The following is a 20,681-nucleotide window of genomic DNA, read 5'->3' as shown; positions in this document are numbered from 1 at the left end:
ACCCCCCGTTCCCTCCCCGCCCCCTGCCTCTCAAGCTGTGCCAGTCACTTCACGCAAAGAGCCAAAGTTCCTGTGCTCCGCAGGTTTTATCTTGGAGTCTACGACTTTCTGTATGAAACTAATACAGAAGTCACACTGCCTGGGCTGCAAGAGCAAGTCAGTCCTGTTGTTTTCCCACAGTATAGAAACAGGATCTGTGCATGCAAACCAGGACTTCCACCACCTTCAGAAACGGTGTTTTTGTTTTCTTTTAAAATAAACGCAACTGCTGACAAAGTGTAGTTTCAGAAAATTTGAAAGAATTAGGGGGTGCACTGTGCAATATTTATTTCGTCTCAGCAGTCTGTTCAGTAAGTTTGGCCACAGCTATATGGTCGAGCTTGTCTACAAACAAGGATTCATAGCAAAGCATTTTGTGGGGGCAGAGGACAGGGAGGGAGAGAGGGAGGGAGGGAGGGAGGGAGACAAAACCCCATTCTCATCCAGCTCAAAGCTGGACAATCATGTAACAGAAGTGAGAGTTCTTTGGGATTAGCAAACTCCACATACCTGTTCTGCAAAGAGATTAGGTGTTATGATAGTTACATTTAGTCAAGAACAGCAGCTTTTATCCTAATTAGTACTTTGCACATTACATTTTTAAAAGACAGTTTAAACATTGGTTCTATGCACTGCAAACTGGTGGGTCTCAGCAAGCCTCCCCCCGCGCCCTCCCTTCCCCCTGGCTCCAGTGCCCAGACTTTGACAATAGTTTGGGAAGGGGAGAGGAAGGAAGAGACTGACCTCTAGAATATATCATGAGGGCACAAAGAGGCTGCTCCTGGGAGCAGAAGAGGGAATGAAGTCAGCAGACAGTGGCTGGAGCAATCATGCGTCTACCTCTATGGCTCCAGCCTACCGGGGAGCCAGAAAAGGACAGAGCGGGAACACAAGGAGCCACGGTTACGGAGATCTCTTGCACAGCAAGCAGCACTGCTCCCAGAAACCATGGACTCCCTCCCTGCCCCTGCCCCGCTCCCTGGCTCCAGCCACCTCTCTGCAACCCTGCTCTACCCTCAGCTGCTTCTGTTGTAACCCCTGCTCCACCAGCAGCAGCTCCTCGGCAGTACGTTCCCCCGATCCCTGAGGATACATTCTACACTAGGGAAGGGAGGGAGGAAGGAAAAGGCCTTTCAGTTTGAAATTTTCTGCTGTGCACAGCAAGCATGGCCACAGGATTAGCTCCTATGAAGGCTACTGCTCTTTTAAACTGATGCATCTCTTTCGTTAAAATCCATCTGCCCAATTACACATGCTGCAAATACCCGGGTCACACGTCCCAGGTACATGAAAAAGGCTTCAACAGCAGAGTCAGCTTATTCTGACATGCAGGAATTTAGCACTCTCACCTCCCTCCAAGTTAATCTTTATCAAGTGGCATTGTATAACAGCAATACAGCGATGCATCAAAGGCAACACTTCCATGTACAGCATGGAAGAGAATCCCATGAGTTCCCCGCAGAGGTGAAGACTTCCTCAGATCAGACTCCATCTCCAGCTTAACTGGCTGCCAACAAGATGTTGCTGGTGCAAGTGACATACATGCCTGTGAAATCTTAACATGTGGCCTGCCTCCTGCAGCAAACAGGCAAGCATCAGCATTTAAGCAACCTTTTTCATGTTAACCCCTACTAAGATGAACTAGGTTTTCATATTTTTATTTTAGTGTATATTTTACATTAGAAAAAAGAATGTTAATAAAAAAGCTCCACATGCTCCTAACAATCAATTTTCTGATAAGTCCCCACCAGTATCAATACTAATATACAAATAAATTAATTTTGCTAGTTAATTTTCTGCCTGGCTTGGTGCAGGCTCTCCACAAGCAGCGCACCTGTATTCAAGTGCCCGTCCACATTGCCAACATGTGCCAGGGAGTGTGTTGTACATAATCTTTCCTCCTCATAATGTCGCGGTGTTTAGTCTCACCTTGATGAATGGGATCGAATTTTCTCAGCCATGTTACCCAGCAGGCACAAATAATCTTTACCAGGCTGCATGGCACTGTTATAACATGGATTGTTTCACTCTGCAAAAGCCCCAAGCCTTGATTAACAACTGTATGCTACTATTCCCTCATCACTCACTTTGGCAATACAACATCCTCCCCACAAAAACAAGTAAAGCAAAAATCTACATGGAAGATCTAAAATTCATCAAATGCAGAATGTGACCTGACTCAAGGCATATCCCCCAATGTTAACCTGGTCTCTCCCCTACAATTCCTCTGTTTGCTTTTGTTTGTGTAGCAGGATCTTGCACAGCTGATTTACAAGAAAAGAGATGTCACATGTAATCTTACTAAATCACGCCACTGCTGGTACTGTCAGGTCAGACACAGCAGCAGCCACTCTTAACACCAGCCACTCTCCTCCTGCAATGCCAATGCTACAATGCCCTGGTTAAACGAGCATCAGGAAATCTAGCTGAGATATTTTGTAACCTCCTTCAGTGCCTAGGAGGATTTTTGGGTCAGAGGAAGGGAGAGGGGGGAAAAGCCCATTAAATTTACAAGTAGATTAAGGAAAAACACTCCACTGCCAATTTATTTTTAAAAAGGGTTGTGTGTTATTCTAAGGTTTGTCTGTATAATTGTACAACCGTTGAAAATTACATAAATTGTAATGATCTAATACTATTAACAGCCATTCAGAGAAAAACTCCCTCGCCTTCTGAAACCATCAAGGGCAGGAGGGAAACGTCCCAGGAAATATGCCAATCTGAACTCTGGCCTCTAGCCTGGCAGAAACAGAAACAGAAAGATAAGAGAACAAACTGGACTAAGATGTGTTGTTTGCATGTGTCTGACTTGCAAGGGGAGGGGTGGCTTTGTCCTTGGCCGTGTTCTCCCAGAGGCAGTGCCTGCTTATCCCGGTGAAGCTGCCATCACTTCACTTGCTGCTCTCACCCCTGCACTTTGTCACTTCCTCCTGTCTTATGTATCATGGAAGTCTTTCAGCAGGGTCCTCCGTCTCTGCTCTGCTATGTGCATCTGATTCTCTAAGTCCTGGTAAAACAGAAGGTAGAAACTGTTAGCATGAACTCTCCAGAGAAGAGCTCATTTTCTTCAAGGAGAGACTAAGCTCCAGCCTGAGAAGCATCCAACCTTCACACGCACTCTGGATCACAAGATCACAGATCCTTTTCCTTTGATGCGAGCTCCCTCTGCAGTTACCTGGCTCCTGCTGTGTCTAAAAAGCTACACACTTAAGGAATCTGCTCTTCACCAGAGGGCTACATGCAACTTCCTCCAGAGCTCTGTTGGTCCTCTTTCAGTTTGCAGGACTCACTGCAGCCATCCCTCTTCTCCCACAAGGCAGCGAGCACTCCACTTCTACAACATCGCTGGCTAAACGTGAGTTTCTGGATCTAGTTTCTCAGAACCCTCACCTGACTGCCTTAGTGCTCCTGCAGAAGAGTTAAGCACACTAAGTAAGTGGCTTAGTTTGGCTAAGCCCCAGACAAAATCTGGCCAGGAGGCTTAAGGAAGCAGAACACTCACCCCTCTGTCATAGCTGTCTGCTCGCTCCACCTTCCATGAGAGATTTTCAATTTCAGCTTCGAGCTGGGCCTGCTGGTATTCAAACTGCAAAGAGCAAAATTAGAGACAGTGACAAGAAACTAGTTTAGTGGAGCAGTTTCATACCACACACTACACTTCAAGAGCAGACAAATGTGTTCTGCTGACAGCTGTGCTGGCAGAGCAGGTTTGTGCCTCCTCCTTATCCACCTTCAACTAGACAGCATCACCCCTTCCAGAAGTTTCTTGTGCAAGCACTCCCCAACCTGCATCACTCAAAATTAACCCTGTCAGCCTAAAAACACTGCAAGTGACAAATATCACCTAACTATGCTCATTTTGCCATAAACAGGTCATGAAATGCTCTCATGAGCATCTCTGCAGGCAGAGGGATTGTTAACCACTGCCGGGAGCAGTAACTTGATACACTGGCACAGTCAGATCCAGAAGAGAACATCTGTCCACAGCCTCAGAGATTACATATGATGCTATGGGGAGAGACTGGATAACAGGTTTTACTGGAGTCAAAGAAACCACCTCTTCAGTGAATTCAGAGCTATTTCTGGACATGTCCAGCCCGTAGGATGCACCAAGCCAGCAATGAACTTGCAGTAGGAATAAAAAGCAAAGCTAGACCCTGATTCAAGGTTGGAAAAGCTATCCTCCAGCAGCTCTTCACATGAAATACAGCCCCCAGCACTGTGGTAAGTCTTACCAAGGAACAAAACGCACACTTCCAGTCTCAAAACATTCTGGATAAACTGCTTGTTAGTGAAAGTGCAGTGAAGTGCCCTGGGAAAATAATGTAATGTATCAGAGGACTGAGCTGCTGGTCAACTTGAAGTGACGAGGAAAGGTGCAAAACCACCTATTATTTGTCCTGTCCTTACCTCAAACTTGGGACTAATATTTCAGATACTGCCAAGTTCTGGAATTCAGCACAGCATGCTGCCAGCTACACCCCAAAAAGCTACCAGCAAAAAAAAAAAACAAAACAAAACACCAACATCTTACCAGTTTCTTTCTGGGACCAGACTCCATGTAGTAGGCATATGGATATGTGTACTGCAGGGTATAACGACACTGTTGGGGAGTGGGAGGAAGAGAGAGAAAAGACAGACAAGAGTCTCAGACTTGGAAGTCAGCACGGTCACATTTTGTGTGACCACTACAGGCTAAGAAGCTACCTTCTGACAAGGACAAGTGGACACTTCATGGTAGAATCTCTTACACCTTCCGTGGAAGAACTTGTGCAGTTAAAGGCATAACTTCACAGAGGTCACTTCCAGATAATTTTTGGCTAGTTCATGTCCTAAGACCAGAGGTACTGTCCCACATATCCACAACCCTTAAATTCCCTTCCTCACTTGGTGTTGCAAATTTAGCATTCTGGTGTGTATTCTCTTCTCTATGCCAAACAAGACACAACTACCCACCTTTGCAAGTAGTTTTGCAGCATTTTGTAGGTATTGCCAGTCTATCCATGTTCCCAAGTTGTTCATAACTCTTTCTTGGATTTTCTCCTGGATTCGTTGATACGTCTGTGCCTCCAGCTGTAGGCTTTTATTGTGAGTCTCCCACTGAAATGGGTGGGGAGAAAGGGAAAGGAAAAATGGCATGAGACCAGAGTACTGCTGCTGTAAAAGCACAAGCTCTAGCAAGCAGAAATCAAAGTGAGGCAGGTGAGGCAGGAGTCCAGCAAGGCAAGACATGCTGTGGGAAAGAACAGCGAGGCACACCTCCAGCAGCACGTGGCGGAGGCTGTATACAACAGACTGACAGCAGCAAAGAGCAGGGAGCAAACCCATAGGAATGCCCTCTGGTCGCACAATGACCTTGTGTCTAACCAGACGGAAAGCAACGGTGATTCCCCTTCTTAAAGGATTTCTATAGAAAGGTCAAGAGAGTTTAAATTAACATTTAACATGGGCTCAGTGAACTCCAACATCCATGTGCACATTGTAAACATGGCCATTTCCCAAAACCTATTGGTCTGGAGAGCCAGGAATGAATAAATTTATTTTACCATAGGATTGGCTCATGATGTGAAGAATAAACTCATTTTAATGGGGAAACTGAAACACAGCAGCATTTAACCTCTATCATGTTCTCTTTTAGAGATGCTGCTCTAGAACTGCACTGTACGGCCAGGTGCATCAAGCCTGCTGTGTGGACAGAGATGCTATGACTGCAACTTTAAAAAATGTGATTACATGAAACTTTAGGAAAACTTTGCTACAGCCAATGAAGCTTTGAACATGGCAGAGTTTATTTAGTCTTTGTCTCTATAAAGACATACTGCAAGGAACTGAAGTTCCCTGATCCTGGAAGGAAACGATTGGAGTAATATCTATCTACTGCAGCAGCACTCAGCCTGCAGGAAAACAGTACAGTGGTACACAGGTAATACTGATTTTCTCTAGCATAAGGAAATATAGGAGGAAATATGATTTGCTTTGGGTACGACATTACTGGTTTGGATGGGATTCGCAGGGCAAGATTTTGAGTAAAAAACCAACAGGGCCTGAAAATTCTACACAGATTTTCTTTGGGCAGTTTCTTGCACGGAGATTGCTGGCAATGACCTTTGCACCAGGCAGGGAGCATTAAAAGGCTACAGCAGCTCTGGCCAAGGAGATGTCTCCTACCCTCTCAAAATAGAACAAGTACTTCTTAAGGGCCTCCCTGGCCTGTGCTTGCTGACTCTGGTTTACAATATCAGGATTCTCTTTGTACCGACTGCATTCGTAGTACTCGCTGCCATGAGTCTTCCAGTCTCCCAGACACATCCAGCAGAAGTCTGCAGAAAACAGCAAAAAACCCACTGTGATGCACAGAAAAAAAACCTCCGAGAAAGAAAAGCTTCAGAAGACACAGCCCATCTGTTTTCAGATATTTCTGCTAAGCCAAAAAACATACACATTTTATATCATCTTGCGTAACGGAACACAATAGTGAGCCAAAAATACCAGCCTGTCTTGAAGATTTTCATTGTACAGCCTCCTGTGCAACTATGAAAGTAAATCCTGAAGTGCTGCATCCTGTACACCAAGATCAATGGGCAGAACTGTATTTGCACTCTGCACAGGCTGTCACTCCAGATTAAAGAAGAGGCAGGCTGCAGTCTTATTTGTGAGTTGCATCCTCCCCACCATTCACCTCTGGATGAATAAAATATGAACAATCAAATCCAAAAGTGAACTAACTCATGCAAAAGAAAGTGTGCCCTCAGTTCTCTTGGGGAGGGAACTACCCAGGTAACTTCAGACATCAGTGGTTTACAACACTCCAAGTTAGGAGCCGCTGAACTGGGAAGAAAGTAGAGGAAAGAGAGCAACAGCAAAACCCACGTGGCAATTTCCTGATTTCAGAGCAAGGCTGTGAGTGTTCTACTGGGAAGGAAAAAAGATGGAGATTAAGTTGTTACAATAGGAATCACTTCCGTGTTCCTCATAGTAAGAGACTGAAATTTGTGTTTCCAGAGTTCAGCAGCCTTCTCAAGTGCTAGTCACCATGGTACCTTGGCACTTGCCTGCTCACCCTTGTCACAGAGCTCCATCAAAGCACATCCAGTGCTGCTGAGGACCCCAAAGCAAAGGAAATGAGAGAGGACAGTAACCTTTAATCACTTTCCAAATAAGGTTCTGATATTATAATATTTCCTAGTGGCACACTTAACTTAGAGGGCTGAATACAAACTCTCTTACTCCAAGGCAACAGAAATTAATTCTGCTACGAAAAGATAAGTGCAAGAACAGACTGTCTTTTCGTAGGACCACACAATGGGCCAAAGACACTCAGGCTGCTAATTGCACAGGAGTGGACTGAGAAGTCCAACAGATAATGTTACGCAGAACAATTCACAGTTCCTGCAGTTTCATCTGGGTTGAAGCTCATTATTTCCATCACTAAGCAGAAGGACTTAAGTTGATCTGAGTAAATGGCTCAGTTCTGCCAGTATTTTCAGCTGATGACAAATACAATTACATGGAACGCATTTAATACTCTCCTCTGAGATGGATTCCACTGTTAATATTGTGACAGAGATGGAGATTTCTCTATGCAATGGACATATCAAGGAGAGGGAGCCAAACCAGCACTGAATCAGAACCCAGCTGAGACCATAGCCAGTGAAAAAAATAAAGCTATCACACACAAGTCTGTAATTAATATCCTGTTCACCTTTCACTAGGGGGAAAAAAATATTTCAGTCAATGTTCACAATTCCTCTTCACATGACAAAAAAAAAAAAAAAAAAAAAAAAAGAGAAATCACCACTAACAAACACTGCAGAGAAAACTGCTTCCAAATCCTACTTACCATGCTTGCACTTGGAGCATTGCTGAAAAAGAAGAGACAGGAGGCACTGGTTAGTGGAAAGAAAAAAAAAAATCTGCTTAGAACAAGGAAGGTTTGACATGTTCAGAGAATTGCTCACCATGTGATTGCAGCCTCCATTCTTTTCAATACAGATATTGCACTTGGGACACTAGGGAAACAGAAGCATTTGTTAGATCCAGCTCTGTCTCCAGCAGCCTTCTGCAGAATGACAACACTTGCATGATTATTCCCCTCCCACTTTTTTATTTAAATATGCATATATGACAATATTAACCTACATATACCCTGCCTCTCACCAATTCCCGACAGCTCCATTTAAAACGGAGGCAGAAAGGCAAAGCCTGGGAAGTTCCACTGCAGCACTGGACTGCTTGCTCAAGAAAACAAATTTGCTGTTGTTACTCCTTGTAAAACTGAAGGTCTCACTGAGTTACCATTTAGCAGTTGCTCAGGCACAGGGACATAATTAGTTCACATATGACAGTAGCTTCCACAGCTACCTAGACTACAAGATAAGCAGCACTATATCCTGCCTTCAGCAGCCACTAACAGATGACAACTTAGCTAGATGCAGAGAACCTGGCTGACCACACTGAGAGCTGCACACTTCTTCGCTCCGCTGATGCCCTGGAGTGTCAAGTTCAGTTACATTTTTCAGGTTGCATAGGTACAAAGGAGGAAGTGAGTTTTGTTGCTTTTTTATAATTTTTAATGGTAGGCAAAATGTATGCCAGGACAATGCTCAATAAAACAGAACCTTATTTCTACAAAAGAGCATAGCAGAAAGAATGCCATCACATGTAGACACCTTCTCCAGATAAAGGAAGGAATTTAAGATCTCTAGTCTACCTAAGTACCCACTTCCCTAACACAACTGAAGCTTGCAGCTAATTAGCACTGTCACAATTGTCATTGGCTATGACAGAACAAATGCCAGCTAAGAACTGTTTTGAAGTCAGGCCACAAAATCCCCAAAAGACATTAAAAGTTCCAATCTGTAGACACTAATCTAGAGGACAAAGGTAGTATATCTATAACTTTTGAAGACAATTCTATAGGTAGACTAGAGTGCACAACATGTAACGCTATTTTTTTTTCCTGCATCTAAATCTACTAGAAGTACTCCAGCGTCTAGTTTACAGACTTCATTGATCCCATTTTAATGTCCTTGCCAAATCAAGGTTTTATCTCCCTCACCTTCCAGTTCACAGTACTTCACACAGTTGTTCAGGTTTGAACACCACTAGTGCCTTATTTGGTGCTGACTACGCACTTACTGCACCCTCTCTCCTTCCATTTTAAATACATCTCCACTGATCATTTCAAAGTAGCCACAATTCTTTTGACCGTGGGAGGGCAGGACACCTGGCTGCCAAAGACATTCACACTAGGTTTGGAATAAGGACCACCAGGTCCTTACTTCAGGAGGGCAGCTGGACGTCCCACACAAAGCATTCCCAAGGCATTCAGTTGTGTTGTATCACAGTCCCTAGGGAGCTGTGAGAATTTGCAGTCTGTGAGAAAGCAGCACACAACGCTGCATATGTATAGAATTGCATCTTGCTTCCCAGGCAGGACTAGAGGACAAGAAAAAACATGCAGGTGCTTGTTCTTACATCTTTAGTGTGAGCACTGATGTAGTTGGCTGTTTCGGAGTCATCTGCACACTTGGTGAGCCATTTCCGAATGGTAGCACAGTCTGTGGGTGCGTGGTACATCTGCCGACACTTAAAGCTTAATGGCGGGGAGGGGGAACAACAAAAAAAACCCAACATATTGATTTCCAAGGAGGTGACTCAAGAATTGAGGTTTTCCCGACGACCAAAATCTGGGAGGCCAAGCGAGGGTAAGGGATGCAAACGCACTTGTGTATTACTAGAGTGCAAAGACCAAGGCTGAACTCCAAGAAACCCCCACCCTCTTGTGCAGAAGCCAGAGTCAGCATGAGAGTGAACTGAGGCCTTCTCTGGCAAATCACATGTCTGAGGGCTGACACATCCCTCCCGAGAGTCTACTTATGTCTGCTTGAACATGACTGCAGAGGCCTGGGGCATACCAGTGGCTTTACAAGTAATCTGGCTCCAGTAGTAGATATCAGGCACCTGCATCAGCATGACCTGACCAGCCCCAGGTGAGTAAGGGCCATCTGCATGGAGACACCAGTAAGCTGGGTTTCTAAACCACTTGTATTGTGCTCCACAGACATTCTCAACAGCAGCAATTCTGGAGACCCAGGAGCAGAAGACACTTCAGCAGCCCTGCAAGCTATCTTTTTCCTCTGGTCCCATATATACTTGAAGTCAGACAAGGAACATTAGTATTCTTCCTCAGCAGAAATGTATTCTTGCATGAGCCTCAAAACACACCAGACACTCTGGGAGTCAAATATTTGTAATAAACTTAAAAAGTTAATACCAGCAGATAGCGGTGAGGCCTCCACATCCATTAGCAGAATCTCTACCAGTAACTATATGTCTGTACCAAAATTTGCAACTAGCCAAAATATGAGAACGGTGGATTTATAACCCCTTTGCTACTCAAGCTCTGCATTCCCTGGTTGTCATAACACCGAACTCTCAAGGAGTTTAGGGAGCCGGGGGACGGCTGACTACCTGCAGAAGTCAGACCCCAAGTGTCCGATTACTCAAGCTAACTCAAGTTACAAACAACTCTAGCAAAGCATTTGAGATACTTCTACACACTGAATCTGCTGGCAAGCAAATGGAGTAGCTCTAAGGACAGCATACACTTTCCCCGTGATCTTTAACCTTCTCTGTTTCTTACCAGAAGACCTCATTGCAACGATTGCACTGCACTCGTCGGGCTTTTGGCTCTTGTACCTGTATGACCATAGGGCAATCTGCACCAGGACACAGCTGCAGCTGATAATGGCTCTGTGAACATACCAAGGTGGTAAGATCAGCAGTTGGTGCAGAATAGCATTATCTATTCAAGTTTAACCATTCCTATCCTCAAAATCATACAAGTCAATTATTTCTTTTAGAAAAAGAGTGAAAACTGTCACCAGGTCTTGGCTAACAGAGCATATAAACTTCTTCCATGTTAGGAAAGGGAGCATTAGTTACTTACAGCTTCTCTACAACAGGAAATTCAAATGGAGTGTTACAGACGAAGTAAGCACAGCAACATAACCGTAAGACCCAATCAAGACATTGAACAAACAATTTTACTCCATTTGAGCTCTTTCCCCATCCTCTCCTTATGCCCCAGAATGTATTTGGCTGCTCTTCTGTGGTAGCTGTTCTCTCCCAGAGGGTCTCTTATTGAAGAGAGGTGACACCACTTTCATGCTGCTTTGCTGCTTCTTGAGTGTTCCCAGTCTGTTCCCAGTTACCAGAATACTCCTGCACATTTAACCTTAACAATTGCTGCTTTAATTTCAAAAAACCTCACATAAAGTGTTATTGAGCAAGTCAATTCAGTTGGGCTACACTAAGATGAGGGACTTATTTTTCAGAACCTAAAGTATCTATGCAAGAGCAGGAAGGTCTTTAAAACTCAGATTAAAGTTTGAAGTTCTCAGCTGCAACATTCTGAGAATTCTGAAGCACCAGCCAAGGTGTTACTGGGTGACCTTACAGCAGAATTTACTTTGGCAACCTGCTAGAGCATTTTGTCAGTGAGGCTGTCCTACAGAAACAAGCACATCATGTTTATCAGGGACAATTTTGCTGCAGTTACTGCAGTTCTAATCAAAGATGCAAGACACTTCAAACAAAATTTCTGCAAGTCATTGGTGAATTGACCCAGGATATTTTAAAACTGAAAAACCCAATACCTCCACATAGTCCCTGAAGAGGTAGCGCCTGTATTTGTCTTTCAGCTCTTCACTAGGCAGCAATGGAAACACAAAGTCTTCTGGTGTCCGAAGTAGGCAGTCCTGAGCCATGCAGGAGACCCCTGAGAAGAGAAAGCAACATTTTAGCACAGGGCAACTGACACCAAGGAGCGAAAGCACAGAAAGCATTCAACACAGTTTCCTAGGTGCCATCTGTTGTTGTGGTAAGAGGGACAGAACTGTGAAACAAATCTATCAGGGCTGCTGAAAAGCTGAAGCCCAACTGTCTTCACCGAAAGATGACAGGGCACATGTGTATCCAGGATCAGTAAGTGCTTCAACCAGTATTCACAAGGTCAGATACTCAAAGTAGAAAACTGCATGTTACTGCCATGCCAGCATGAAAGACAGGCTAGGAAAATCCCAAAGCAACTCTGGCAACTACTGGCTTCTACCCAACACAAAGGGAACAGATGTTTGCATCCACAAACACGCCAGGGGCAGTGCAACAATACACCATGGGAGATGCAAACTCAAAATGCAGCAGATTTGCAGCTTCTAACTTGTTACAGTCATGCTCTTGAGATCACAAGGGGAGAAGCGCAGCAAATGGATCTATGGACTTGCACGTTTTGTTAGGCAGAAGTAGCACTCTCCTGGTGGTATGCCAACGCTAACCAGGGTATAGACCACTAGTTCAAATTAAGTTTGTCACAAATACTCATTCCATGCTCCATTTTCTCATTATCGAGATGTTTAGACCAATTCAGCTAGTCATCATCAGAACGGTCAACATGGCAAATACGGACCCAGTACTGTATCTGCCTTGAACTCACCGACTCCAACACCATCCTTGACGAGCACTGTACAATGCTGCTCCCAACAGCTGCGACAGAACTGGTGCTGACAAGCCAGAGAGAGCAAGTTCTCCTTCCGGACAAACTGCATGCACACTGCGCAGTGATGGGAGGAATGTACCATTGCCTGGGAGAGAGACAAATCAGCATTACAGTGAAAGCACCCCAGCTCTCCCAGAGTATTCTCACCTCATCCACAGGCACCTGCATCACCTTCACTGTGACAATGGTCTCAGGTGAGCTCCAGGCCAGAACAGGTTCATAAGCAGCTGGTGTGCTGGGGTGCTGTGCTGCCCCGACAGTCAGTCCTTCTCCAGGACCTCTTTAATCTCACAGAGCATAACAGACTGACAGTCACCAAACAGCTCCTGCCTCTAATCTAGTGCTACCCAGAACTCACCTTTACTTTTCTGGTTCTTATGCTTGCCTTGTTTGAAAAACAAGGAAATACATCATTGTGTTAGTTCTTTCCTGAATTTACTGATATTCTTTGTTAGCTGGGTCAGACTCTATCACTGTTCCACAGGCCCTGGAGAGCAGCTATAGCTAGAAGCAGGCTTAGCAGTGCCCTTTTACTGGACAATGACTTTGGGTAAGAGGAGAGGCAACTGAAGGTGCAGTGTGTAGGGTGTTTATACAGAGAGGAAAGGGAGTTCACAGACCATCATCTCGCATCTCTTATCTTCTGCCTATGCCACATTTGGCAAAGCAGGCATCATCCCTTCAGCTGAAAAGGATTAGAGGGTTTGTTTCAAGTCAGGCAGAAGTCTGCTATTGCTTCACCAAACCACTGGGAAGCAGTCTGGATCTCCCCTTGGGTAGCGCAGAACTAATCCCTAGACAACAGATCCCAGCCTTCAACTCATCTTGCCTCACCCTTGGGACCTGAAGAACTAGGTCTAGCACAGCATCATCAAAAGCAAGGCTCTACAAAGCTGTTAGCAGGAATTTATGTTCCTATTTCTCCTTTCGCAGAGAAGTTGTATAATCACTTTTCATCTACTTAAACCTTTGCAACTCTTTGAGAAGCTTGTGCGAGACAGCTGTCACTTTCCACGCCTAGCTCCGCATGCCAGAGACACAGAGGAGCAGCAGCATGACACACAGCTACAGGACCAACAAAGCTTGTTTTATAGCATGATCACATGAAAAAGGAAATAATGTGACTTTGTTCTAAGTGGCCTCACTTACGGACCAGAACAACATTCACCAAGTCTGCAACTATGTTGATTGCCTAGATCAACTGCTCAACTTGAACAGCACGTGCATTGCCTCAAACCTTCGCAAGCTGTCCCCCTGAGCTCACCACTGTAGCTTCTCCCTATAGGGTCAGTTGCTCTACAGACACTCAGTATGAGCATCTGCCCCAAAATGCCATCATTCTGCACTAGGAGCCAAAGCACAGAGCAACTTGCCTTTGCACATACAAAAAGATGGTAACGAATTGCCTACCAAACCAAGTTTGTCAAGGCTTCAACTAACCTTTTAAGTGTAATATCTTTCTTCCCAAAACAAAATCACCATTGCAGTGGAGAGTACTTAAGTGACAGCTGACATAAGATTTAGACAAATCTCAAAATACATGGACCAATTTGCAGATATATCAAATAACAAAGATTTATTTTTTTTTCCGGACTCTAGGCAGATAGTTTATATTGAGTCCGTGAAGCTTACTCCTGTCAGCTGTTTTAGCATTTTCACTATCTGCTAGTTACAAGTCAGCTCAGATGCCGAATCATGCTTTTAAAATCTCCCCTCCCCTCAACCCAAAAAGCGTTTCTCAGATGTAATATTTTATCACTCAAAATCTGACATATGACAGCGTGTTCCTGGGGTAACTGTGGATTGTATCAAGACACCCACTGTGAATGAAACCTGTAAACATGCAACAGGAAGTTTCTATTTAAAGGAGAGGGGAAAAAAAAAAAAAAGAAGTATCTAAAGACCTGTGTAGCCCTGGCTGCAAAACACAAGCTGTTGGTTCAAATATCACTATTGACTGGCTTAGCAGCAACACCACTGGGAGATTTGGCTTAAGCATCCCTGAGCAGAGCAGTGCAGTAAACAGTCATCTCAGTAAAAGGAAAAACAAAACAAAACAAAAAACCCAACAACTCTGTTCCTTCCACAGACAAGCTCTGTTCACTCTGTGCAGCCTGAGCTTCCCTTGAGCATCTGTTACAGAGAGATCAGAATTGGAAGAGGCAGCCAAAACCATGCACTCTGCTCCTTCCACTGTGTACCATCACTCATGCCAAAAGAAAAAAAAAAAAGCTTAATTTTCTTGAGGCAAGTAACTCTTGAACACTACCTGCAAGACAATAGCAAAGCTGCTATTTAAATGTTAAGACATCTCTTGAATGCGTTCTCATTTAAAAAGTAAACCCAGTATTGAGTTAGTGTGTTGGATCTGAGTTTGCAAAGGGTTAAGATGGGATAGACTGCCATCAGTAAGGCAATCCTCCAACTAGGTGGGTCAGAGGTGTCTGCCAAGGGAACAGACCAAAATAGTTAGCATACTTACATGTTTGGATGAGGTGGGCTGAACTCGTGCTTCTACTAGCAATTGGGCAGCATTAGACTTGTGCCTGAAAAGGCAATTGAAGAATGATCAAATCAATTTCTAAATACATTTTGTTTTGTTAAATTGATCCCTCTCGCCTGAATAAATAATAGGCTCTGTGCAAATGGTAGGGTATGTTTCAATAAGGAAAGTGGGAATGCGTCCTGTGTGAGGCTCATTCACATAGTGAGCTGAACTCTCATCAAGAAAACGTTGAGAGTTTCTTCAAAATCAGAAGCAGGAATAATACTTCTCCCAGTAATGGGCTTTTCTGTCATAATCCTTCATGAATATTTTTCTACAACTCTCTCCCTTTCCCTGAAAAATTATTTTTGAAGCTAAGATTTTCTATCCACATTCCTAGAGCAGTCCTAAGCCACTGCCCACAATAACACACTCCAGCGACGCTCCTGTCTGTCTCCTATTCCTTTGCAAAATCAAGCTATCCTGGTTAAGACTCACTTTGACTTCAGTCTATTATCTAGTTAAGTATTTACTCTGTGGCAGACTACTACCCTGTAGGCATATGAAGCTGTCTATCAGCAGCCTTAGAATTAAATATGTTTTGCTGTTTGTGATTTCCATTGCAGAGGAATGTTTTTATCTCCGTGAATTCAGAAATAGCAGCATCACTGTTGTGACTGTGCTGTAAATCCTCCCTCCCCACTAGCACTTTTTAGTTGTACTAGGGAGCTTTCATTTGATAATGTGACTTCATACCAAGACAGAAGTTTGACGACGAGATCAACTGGAGAACAACTTGCAAAGTCATAGCTTTAGAACTAAACCCTTCCTCAAACTTCCTCTTGTTTAAATATCATTAGTTAACCTGAAAAATCGCCCTGAGCTGCTATGCAGGAATCTCACCCTCCATGTTCCCCAGAGAAAAGCTTTCACAGGATGCATGGTAACCAATGAGCCAGCTACCAAAGGTCCTGCAACAATATCCATACATGAGGTGCATTTCCCATATGTTCTCTGGATGAAGTTGCTGTCTACAGGGCCAAAAATGGCATGGCGGAATGAGTCAGACTGATGTGCTCTCTATTTTCAGACAATGTTCAGTTCTGAGCCAGTATTTTCTGGAGGGGCTGCCAGATAGCAGTGCCTCCTGACACACTTCCCGTATATGTTTGGGCAGAGTCCGAACCCTCCTTTTGAAATCAGTTGGAGGACTTCATTACAGTGAGATTGACCAAGCAACAAAGGGGCGGCTGCACTTCCCTGTTCTCTCACACCATCTTCTCCTGCTCTCCAAATACTAGTCAGCTTGGAAAAAAACATCACTTATGTTCAGAAAGAGCAAAAACTTCAATGTAAATATGCTACTAAAGAATGTATCAGCATAGGTTCAGTGCTCCTTTATGATTTACGGCTCATATGTTCAAAACAGAACATATCTTTGTATCTGTTAAAAAATAAATATAGATGCAGCACTCTCAATCTGTTATCTCAAAGTTAAAGCTAAATGCCCCTACAGGGTTCCCAGCATGACAATAGTTCTTCAGACTGAAAGACAACTCACCACCACTACTCTGTCACTGTTTACAAATTTCTTAACAGGCAATGCAGCCTCAACAAAACAGTGGTTTTCCTCTACTCCCTGGAATGGATTGTGTGGCCTGCATTCTGCTTCAAAGATGCCTGTCAGAAAGACACCTATGGACCACTCTGATCATTCCTGCAAAGCAAGGCGGAAAAGCACTGAGCACAGAAGAGTTAAGACTATTTACACTTACCTTTCCAAAATCTCTGAGATTTGCCAGTGGAAACTAACTAATACTAGCTTTGCAACAGCATGTGATACCTAGGTGGAAAATAAAAGAATAAGAAGTCAAGTTAGGCACATTTTGAGGCCCGATCTCTGCTTAGGACTATGACCTTATAAGACTAGTAAGTTGTACAGACTCAGTACAATATCCCAGTCATACTCAATTCCCATTAAACTACATAATGTTCATAGCCAATGCATTTGCAATATACAGGTTGGAATGAAGCATGGATGTACCCAAACTAACTGACATACTTAGTCACAACAGCACAGAGAGGAAGGAATCAAGAATTCACTGGATTAGCTTAACTGTTCATGGAAGACCCACATCCAGTCCTGACTGTGATTGCCACTTGAGAGGCCCAGACCAGTCTGGGATCAGAGTTCTCACTAAGTGTGCAAAGTAGGAACTACAGCGCAGACAGATACCACTTACTGAGCTGGAGAAGCAGTAACAGGCTGCAAACGCAGGCATGTTGTGACAGCAAAGGGTAGAGGGGAAACCCAACACATTTTCCCAAGCCTTCACTGTAGAGAAGAAAGTTATATGCTGGACTGGAATAGGAAGATAGAAAGCTACTGTGACAGGGACTATTTCCATGCAGAGTTGCTTGCATTATGTGGACTCCTGGCAAGCGGTAGCACAGTCCACGCTAGCCGGAGCACCCTCTAGAACACTGCAACGCGACATTTAAAGTCATGCTATAAGGGTACAAGTAAACAAGTTCTCTTTTGCTTCTATGCATTTCAGAAAATAACAGACTGCTCCGCTAGCACAAAAAGGCTCGTACCCACCAAGACCACAGGCATCTGCTGAGCTGCTGGACCTTCAACCTGTCTCTCAGCCCCTTCACGGCTTTATCAGACCCTGGAGTTCAAACAAAGGAGGTCTCCTGCAAACAAGACACCTCTTCCAGGGCAATTCAGAAAGCTCACGACCCTTGCCTCCTCACTTGTCTCTGTGTTAGGAAGCACCTCAGCAAGCCCACCGGTCTGCACATTCTGCATTCAAACACTCTCTGACCTTAAAGGGCTCTACCTCCCACACTCCCAAGACAAGCTACCACCAGAGCACCTCTCTCTCTACTATACATATAGAAAACACAGCTCCTTCTGTCCTAGCTGCAGAAAGAGCTCCTTTTTTTTCCCTAGAGAAGCTGTCAGTCCCAATCATCAGCTGAAAAGCCATAAATGTTCTTGAATCCTGCTACAGGTGAATCAGAGAGTCCAACGTACTGGCAATACAGACACACAGGAATACCAACACAACCCTGAAAGGAGAAACAAGCAATGGTCACTGCTTCTACGAAACAGACAGGCTCTGCACACCTAGGGCAGCATGTTTATTATTCTTCTAAATCTACCCCACTGCAGAGCTGCAGTTTCACAACACAACACTACTGACCTATTCATGCCACATGATACTGCCTGGGTCCTGCACTGGCATTTGTCAGTGCTGGACAGTTGGCTCAGCGAGCTAAACCAGCACAGCACCAACACATGATGCAGCCAGGGTTTTTAATTGGCACTTACCCACCTCTACTTTCTGATTTGCCCACTTTGCTGGCCACTAAGAAATCCCAGTAATAAAAGAATAATTTTCAGTGTTAAAATAATCTTTTTTCTAGAAGAACTGAAGCACTAGTTCATGTTGTGTAAGATCTGGTATGTCACCTTCCTTGACTTTACCAGCGACGCGACTCTCAGAAAACAAAGGCTGCCCAGGCAGCGCTGCCCTCCCTCCCAGCACAGAAGCCTGCGACTAGATGGAGCGTGGCACACAGGGTTGCTGTTGACAACATGTACAGTCTGCTCCAGTTTGTATGGATGAAGTGCCACTGCCAGCCTTGGATGGGTTGTTATCTTAAGCCCCCATCCTGGCAGACCCAGACAGACACCTTTGACTTGCTTGTACAAGTAAGACATCTGCATTTCACGTTTGTAAAACAAACAAGTGTCAGGAATGTGGTCTCTACAAGACTGGCTTCCTGCAAATGCAAACCACATGCTAATGAATCATTTTCTAACAGCAGTGAAATTATTTCTCAGTAGCAGTAAGGAAGAACTACCATCTTGAAAAAAAAAAACCACCAAAACAACAAACAAACAAACCACCAGACTTAAAGGGGGAGCTCATCTGTAATATATGAAAATGAGTATTTTTCAGTTGGATTTTCAGAGCCTGAGGTGTAGCATCCATTGCAACAACATGACTCCATGAAGTTATTTGTTCCCAGAGGAGGAACCAAGTACATTCAAGAATGAAGATGTATAGAAAGAGAAATACAAATACCAGCATACACATTTCTGAAATCTAACAAACTATTCTAACAGAATCAAATGCTTTTGAGTCAAAATATTTGTCAGGCAAAATGTGGAATTAATGCTCCACAAAGATGACAGATTAACAGATCTGGAAGAATAATAAAGCTTCTGTGACCAGTCCTATTTTGCTCCAACTGCAAGCACTGACTGGATCAGCTGTAGTGCTAATTTTATTACTTCCATCATAAAAGTACCCAAGAATAAAACCCAATTCATAAAGCCAGGTTCATGACATGAGTCCACTTTCATAAAAGCCCTGAAGCAGAAAAGTTTTTGATAGTACCTCATTAGAGTGCATGCAATCTTGCAAAAAGGCAGTCCTGGAGTCAGTCAGTTGCAGCAACGTACCCACAGTCTGCTTGGCATGGAAGTACTAAGTCTTATGTGTGAAACATAGATAACATTCAAACTGTAAGAAAGAGGGATGGGAGAGGAGCAGATAACTGATGAGGCTGGGGCCATGCCTGCTGCGTGGAGTCTCACCGTGTTACAATCTACGTCCTGCTCACCAAGAGCAAGGTTGGTAATTCAGAAGGTCAACGTGAATACCATCGGGGCCAACACTACTGGAAAGATTCAAGAAAACAAGCATGAGAAGAAAAACAAACGTTTAACAAAAGCCTGCTTCTATTGATAACCAGCGCTCCCCAGCCTCTTCAATGATTGTACATTCATAATGACTGAATGATTGTACCAAGTCAGCCAGTTTTTCCACAATAACACCCCAGAATAATTGAAGTATTTCTTTGTAAGCAGGAGCCAAAACATGCTGAGCGCAGAAAAATACCACTGCAATCAGAACTTTGGTCCATATGCACATAATTCATTACCTTACAGTACTCGAGAAGCAACGTACAGAAGCTGATGCTGCTGGCTGAACTATTCAGTTAGAAGTCATCGATGCCCCCTCTGTATGCATCCACTGCAGCCTCACAGCTTAGGAAATAAGCTTTGGTTGCTGTTCAGGCACACTGTCCAATACAGCATTTCCTGGACAGTTTCACACAATGGAAGATCTCAAACTTATACAACAATTCAGAAAGAGCTACAATTCAGTCCCCTATCAGTCACCGGGGTGCCACAAGAATCTCAGGTTATCCAGGAACAATAATGCTTTGTCTCAGACACAAAACAAATAAAAAAAGATGCCTTTGATAAATCACCAGCTGTTTAAACTTTCCTATTCTTGTTTCAGAATACTAAGACCCAAAAAAGTGAGGCAGTCCATCTGGTGTCTTGCTGGCAGTAGGTCATTTCAGTAAAATACTTCTACAGACCACAGTGCAGAAGGGAATGCATATTCTAGATGTTGCACTTCTATTTTAGTTTTTGTCTGCAACTGATGAATTGTGCCAATGCTTCTACATAGCTCGACTTCTCCAGAATTCTTCTAGCTGTAATTAAATTTATTAAAATTTAGAAGATGAAAGCTGAAAGCAGTAGTCATGCTAAAAAATTTCACTCTT

General features: G+C 43.8%; 1 protein-coding gene across 1 annotated transcript in view; it reads right to left on the bottom strand.

Moving 5' to 3' along the window:
• Positions 1-1,815: 1,815 nt before the first annotated feature.
• ARIH2 (ariadne RBR E3 ubiquitin protein ligase 2) overlaps positions 1,816-20,681 on the bottom strand; it is a 28,517-nt gene continuing 9,651 nt past the window's right edge. Inside the window, exons 2-14 of the mRNA XM_009710628.1 lie at positions 16,859-16,926; positions 15,081-15,144; positions 12,536-12,683; positions 11,700-11,821; positions 10,685-10,794; positions 9,517-9,634; positions 7,998-8,048; positions 7,880-7,901; positions 6,208-6,359; positions 4,996-5,139; positions 4,574-4,642; positions 3,542-3,625; positions 1,816-3,046 (exon numbers count right to left, since the gene is read on the bottom strand). Of these exons, the coding sequence (XP_009708930.1) occupies positions 2,975-3,046; positions 3,542-3,625; positions 4,574-4,642; positions 4,996-5,139; positions 6,208-6,359; positions 7,880-7,901; positions 7,998-8,048; positions 9,517-9,634; positions 10,685-10,794; positions 11,700-11,821; positions 12,536-12,683; positions 15,081-15,144; positions 16,859-16,926 (1,224 nt within the window). The 3' untranslated portion in view covers positions 1,816-2,974. The remainder of the gene's footprint in view (positions 3,047-3,541; positions 3,626-4,573; positions 4,643-4,995; positions 5,140-6,207; positions 6,360-7,879; positions 7,902-7,997; positions 8,049-9,516; positions 9,635-10,684; positions 10,795-11,699; positions 11,822-12,535; positions 12,684-15,080; positions 15,145-16,858; positions 16,927-20,681) is intronic.

Source organism: Cariama cristata, unplaced genomic scaffold (genome assembly GCF_000690535.1).
Source record: "Cariama cristata isolate BGI_N322 unplaced genomic scaffold, ASM69053v1 scaffold4492, whole genome shotgun sequence".
NCBI classification, from domain to species: domain Eukaryota; kingdom Metazoa; phylum Chordata; class Aves; order Cariamiformes; family Cariamidae; genus Cariama; species Cariama cristata.
This window is presented reverse-complemented; position numbering and strand designations above follow the sequence as displayed.